General features: G+C 34.2%; 1 protein-coding gene across 1 annotated transcript; it reads left to right on the top strand.

The window, feature by feature from the left end:
* The first annotated feature begins 411 nt into the window (after nucleotides 1-411).
* On the top strand, nucleotides 412-5,615 carry LOC114412377 (serine/threonine-protein kinase SAPK10-like). Its single transcript, XM_028376231.1, has 9 exons — nucleotides 412-922; nucleotides 1,344-1,418; nucleotides 1,796-1,897; nucleotides 1,999-2,052; nucleotides 2,217-2,309; nucleotides 3,172-3,264; nucleotides 3,917-4,021; nucleotides 4,115-4,213; nucleotides 5,103-5,615. Exons 1-9 carry the CDS (start codon nucleotides 746-748, stop codon nucleotides 5,385-5,387), a joined length of 1,083 nt encoding a protein of 360 aa, XP_028232032.1. The 5' UTR covers nucleotides 412-745; the 3' UTR covers nucleotides 5,388-5,615.
* The last annotated feature ends 746 nt before the right edge of the window (nucleotides 5,616-6,361 follow it).

Consider the following 6,361-nt stretch of genomic DNA (forward strand, 5'->3'; position numbering starts at 1 on the left):
AAAATTCTTTCTTCCTAATCATATTTTTCTTTTTCATAAGATTCAAACCGAAAATTAAATATCATTTAAACTAACAACTGAGAATTAAAGTTTTAAGTTGGTCCTAACAATTTTGATATAAAATTGATTAAATAACAATTCAAACAACACTCAATACTCAATGAACTGAATTTAAGTTTTCTCCTATTATTAGAAATGCCTATCCATAGTGACACTTTTATATATTGAAAAAAAAAACTCAAACACTGGATATGGATATCTGGTGAAAGAGAAAAGATATTTGTGTGGTGGTGATAAAAATATCTAAGAAAGAAGAGTAAAATAATGAGTAAAGGGTGAACGAGACAGAGTGAGGGAGAATGAAAAAAGAGAGAAAGACGACAAAATTGCTTACGCGGCAACGAGCACAAGGTGCGTCATCTCAAGCAGAGAGAGATAACGGCACCGTTTTGCTGTCTCGTTGTTGGTTCCACCAATTTGCTTAATACTTGCAGTTGCTTGCTTCCGATCCAACCCAATCCACTATTATAATTTTTTTTATCTCTTCTCTTCTCTTTCCCCTCACCAACACGTCATTTCATTTCTTTCAAAGTCTTCCCTTCTCTCCTCTTCCTCTTCACTTCTTAAACCGTCGCCCCTTAACGACGCCGTTTCCTGTTCTCTCATGTAAGCGCGGTTCGAGAAAAAAAAAAGAAAATCCGTTATTGGCGTTGTTTTATTTTTGTTTCCGGTTCGGATTATTTGAATGGATCGGGCGGCGTTGACGGTCGGACCGGGCATGGACATGCCGATAATGCACGACAGCGACCGTTACGATCTGGTCCGCGACATCGGGTCCGGAAATTTCGGCGTGGCGAGGCTGATGCAGGATAAACAAACCAAGGAACTCGTCGCCGTCAAGTACATCGAAAGGGGTGATAAGGTTGTTGTTTTTGTCTGAATGAACCAATGACCCAAACAAACTTTTCTTTTTCTGTTTTTTTTTTTTCGTTTTGTTTTCTTGGTTGGTGCTGTTGCCCCTTGTTTTGGTAAATTTCTTGTTTTCACGCTTTTTTTTTTGGTGTGAGGGCAAAGAGGGGGGAAATGGAAAATTAACTGATTGCTCATTTGCTCACATCACATGATCGAGTTGCTTTAATTGTTTTTGTTTCCTTAATTGTTGTTGCTGACGTGTGATGCTATTTTTGTTATGTTCCGTGTTTCCATTTTTGTTTCGGTACTTGTTGCTATTTCTTTGTGTTTTCTTTTTTTAGAATTTTTTTCCTTACGGCATTCGTTTGGTGTTTCTTACTCTGATGAAGTTGCTGACTGATTTTTTTTGTGTGTGTTGTTTTGTCTCGCAGATTGATGAAAATGTGAAGAGGGAAATTATCAATCACAGGTCTCTGAGGCATCCTAACATTGTTAGGTTTAAAGAGGTTAGTTATATTTTTCTAGGGTTTTATTTAAAAAACGGTTTGCGGCCGAGTTTTTGGTCACAACGTCAAGGTTTTTGGAGTGTCCACGACCGCAATTGCCAACGTTTTTGCAGTGTCCATGACTGCATTTGTTGTCGCTTCGGCTGAATTTAGCCACTATTTTCTGTGACCGTGATTTTGGTGGCAACTTTAATGTTTTTGGGGTGTCTGCAACCATTGTTGTGATCGCATTTATCTTCAATTTCAATACGATAAAACCACAACCACGACCATTTTTTGAAAAACTTAATATTTTTATAATTGTATATTCTACGATGTTTCTATACAGAGGAGGGGCAATCGAGTTTATTTGTAACGTTCTATATAATTTCACGCAGGTAATTTTAACACCTACTCATCTTGCTATTGTAATGGAATATGCATCTGGGGGAGAGCTCTTTGAGAAAATCTGCAATGCTGGACGTTTTACTGAGGATGAGGTTCTTATTTAATTTGTTTACTTGTTCTACACCTGAACGTTATAAGTTTGTACTTCGAATTTGTTCCCTACGCAAGTTTGTAACCTGTTGTTATGATTCAGGCTCGATTCTTCTTTCAGCAACTCATATCCGGGGTCAGCTATTGCCATGCTATGGTAATTGAACATTTTCCCCTTTCTGCTCTGTCCAATCTAAATTGAGTTTACACTGCACTGAAATGTTGTAGTATATATGACATGCAATGTATTAGTATTAGTATTACTCTTTTGAACATTATGTCTGATGTATCAGTCTTCTTATAATATGTCTCTTCACGAAGCAAGTATGTCATCGGGACTTGAAGCTGGAAAACACTTTGCTGGATGGAAGCTCGGCACCTCGTTTAAAGATATGCGATTTTGGGTACTCCAAGGTAAGGTTTTCTTTCCTCACTTGATCTTCATTTTATGAATTTCATGCATACATGTTTTACCGGCACTTGTTAGGTTGAGTAATATTTAACTCCAATTACTTTCTGCTTCTGTGTGTGTTTCATTTTTCCTCAGTCACTTCTGTTCTTCAGATTTAGACTGTGATGATGGAAATGAGTTGCTCCTTAAGTTACTAAAAGATTGTTTCGGTAATTTGGGATATTGGAAGAGACACATTTCTACACGACTGTTGATGGTGAATTTTATAATCTAAATTCTTTAGTTAGCCTGTTCTTCATTGTGGATTCCCGTGTGGTAGAGTTTAGATTGTTAAAATTATGTGCCTTTAAGCTTGTCATATATAGCTTTGCTTAAAAAAACTACCACTCCATCAATTATCAAGCCATTTATGAGGTAATCCTTTTGGTAGGAGGCAAATTAGAATTTCTGATGAACACTGACAGCGATATTTCTCTTTTCTGTTCCTAAATTTGAGCCTGCTTCTGATTTTGTCTATGTTCCCCATATAAATGTATAAAATAGAAAAATACTACAGTGTTTCCTGATGTTCAGCTTATAAGCTTGCCGTTCCAGTTTTTTGGTATTGTTAGTTGATAAGCTAACTAAGTTGTATTGTATCTCTGTCTTGTGTTCTCCAGTACATTGAAATTAAAACTTGTGTTGTGTTCCTTGAATTTTGCTGCCATCCTTTTATTTCATTGATTCAATTTCCTTTTGGCTGAGCATTTTCATTTTTCAATATAATAGTGGATTTTACAACAATAGATAGATGAATTGTTTGTAGTTGTATTTGTTTGAGTTTTTTTTTTCTCACAAATCTGTTTGATGGTGTGATTCGCCCAGTCTTCAGTGCTTCATTCACAACCAAAGTCAACTGTGGGAACTCCTGCATATATTGCTCCAGAAGTATTGTTGAAACAAGAGTATGATGGCAAGGTAGAGTGGTTATTGTTTAGTTTCATGGTATTGTTCTTTTTCTGTAGATTTATTACTGTTACTCTTAAATGAACAATTTTGTTGTTAACTTGTCATCATTTATGAGCTTGCAAATTTGTTGACTTTTCGTGATATGAGGATCTAAAGTAATAATATTGTCTAGTTTTTCACCCAGTCCAATGGTCATTAATTTGGTCTGCACTCCAAACAAAGGTCATTGTATTTTTTTGGTTTTCATCTCCACCTAATTTAGGTCTTTCTCGAACTAGGTGAGAATCTTTACTTAGCAAGAAAACACAGACAGTTCAAAATTATAGCCATGTCCGTGTTGTACCTGTGTCCATGTTCGACACATCTCGTACACTAGCTGAGAATCTTTACTTAGCAAGAAAACAGACAGTTCAAAATTGTAGCCATGTCGGTGTTGTACCTGCGTCCATGTTTGACATATCTCATACACTAAAATTACTTGTCGTCTCCGTGCATTTTGCAAAAAAGAAAAAAAATCAATGTAAAATTTTTTATATATCACAAGAACAGAATAACTTGATAAATTATAACCTTTTTATTATGTCTACAATTTAATTTTCTATATTTTTTCATAAGTGTCTAATGAGTTGCTTCTGTTATGTTTTCTTGCATTTAATATTAGCTTGCAGATGTCTGGTCATGTGGAGTAACGTTATATGTGATGCTAGTGGGAGCATATCCTTTTGAAGATCCTAATGAACCAAAGGACTTTCGCAAGACAATTCAGGTACATCAGATATTAAGATATGTGCTCATTTTTTTCTTGAGTAGTGTCTGATTGCTTGAGTATAACTTGTGGTTGCTGCTTGCTTCTTTCCAGAGAGTTCTTAGTGTCCAGTATTCCATTCCGGACGGTGTTCAAATATCTCCAGAGTGTGGCCACCTTATCTCAAGGATCTTTGTTTTTGACCCAGCAGAGGTAATTTCTATTTCAAATAGCTGGCCTCCTACTGCAATATATAAATTTGACAATACACAACCCTGAATCCTCGAGTAATTTTGTTCTTTAGATTCAGTTTTAATTTATGTATACTACCACTTGAATGACTTGATTGTGTTAATTAAATAAAGTTTGTGCAATTATATGTGAGATCAAACAGTATCGCTCATGTCATATTAAGTGGATTTTTAGCATTTGAATGTTTTTGACATAATTGTCAGGCATTTTCCTTCTCCAAGGAACATTTATTCAATTTACATTTGGCTTAAATATATTTTTGATCCCTAAAAAAATCCAACTTTTGCGTTTGTTCCCTTATAAATATTTGTTTTACATTGAGTTCCCAATAAAATAACAATTTCATTTTTGGTCCTTGGTAATCCCTAATAAATTAATGAATTTTTGTGTTTCTTCCATGATAAAAATTTTTCATGTGTTATTAGTTGGGACTACAACAAAATTTGTTAATTTTTCAAGGAGCAAATATAAAATTCGCTAATTTATTAGGGATTAAAATAAAATATCAATAACCAAAAACAAAATTGTTATTTTATCAGGGACTTGACACAAAGTAAAAATTTATTAGGGAGCAAACTTAAAAATCAAATATTTATTAAGAATCAAAAACATATTTAAGTCTTTACATTTATATAGATCCTTCGTGGATGTATAGGTCTATCTTAAATAAAGCAATATATTGTAGGCTATCAAACATATAGTGTGATCATACAAAACATGGAAAAATGTTGAATGTGTTTATTGACTTAGTTGAGTCTACTGACTATAAAATATAGGAATTTCCCTTCAGCAGTTGCTAGTCAAAATCATTTGTTTGAAAATCTCATGTCTTTGGATATTTATCTGACAGAGAATCACCATGTCTGAAATCTGGAACCATGAATGGTTTCTGAAGAATCTCCCTGCGGACCTGATGGACGAGAAGATAATGAGCAATCAATTTGAAGAGCCAGACCAACCCATGCAGAGCATCGATACGATCATGCAGATAATTTCAGAAGCTACCGTGCCAGCGGCTGGGACCTATTCTTTTGACAAGTTTATGGAGGAGCAAATTTATGACTTAGAATCTGAATCTGATGCTGAATCTGATCTTGATATTGATAGCAGTGGGGAAATAGTGTATGCCATATAGTTTGATCTTAGGTGCACTAGAAAGACAGCATATTAAATGGAAGAGCATTTTCAGCATCAAGAGAAATATGTGGTGCCCGCATTTTCTGTAGTTTAGCATGGATAATACAAACTTCATGTTAATATTTATGTATTCAGTGTTGTTTGCTGAGGGAAGAAATGATTGTTACCCTCTCACTTCCTATATATATATATATATATATATATATTAGCCTTTTTGTTGTCTTCAGTTCTCTCTTACTCACCTTATAATATCATTATCATATTCACCCTTTCTTGAAATGTTGAGAGGCTCTGAAACCATACTGGTACGAGGACCCTATGTTTGTAAGAACATTATCTATACCTTCACTCATTGAGTCAATTTTGTTGGAATTTTTGAGGGGGTGTTTGGTTTGGTTGTTTTCTGTTTTCATTTTCACTGAAAATAAAAAATGGTGATGAAAATGTGTTTGGTTGGATTTCTGTTTTCATTTTCAGTGAAAATATTTTCTCAAACGAACTAAAAACTGAAAATAATAAAATTTCGTTTTCAGTTGAAATCAGGAATTTTATTTTGGGTAAAATGAAATCGCGGTGGCAAGGAATGTAATTTTAAGCAAATCTAAAAATACATTTTATTTTGAAAACATATTTTCAGTGTTTTTATTTCTTGAAAGCAGAAAACAAGATGTTAAACCAAACATGTTTTCAGAATTCTAATCTTTTGAAAATGAAAACAATTTTCAGAAAATGAAAACAGGAAATGAAAACAGAAAATAAAAATGCAAACCAAACACATCCTTAGTTTTTCTGTTCCTATTTTCATTTTCTCGGACGAATTCTTGTTGCGATTTTTATGGGAAGCGGATTTTTGTAATGGTCCATTTTTTATCTACATTCAACCCATTTGTGTAACGATCAGCAACAATCCATGATCTTAAAAAAATAATACTCGTGTTCTGTTGTGTTTTGTGATGGATAGAGTTTTATAAA

The sequence above is a fragment of the Glycine soja genome, chromosome 5, assembly GCF_004193775.1.
Source record: "Glycine soja cultivar W05 chromosome 5, ASM419377v2, whole genome shotgun sequence".
Lineage (NCBI taxonomy): Eukaryota > Viridiplantae > Streptophyta > Magnoliopsida > Fabales > Fabaceae > Glycine > Glycine soja.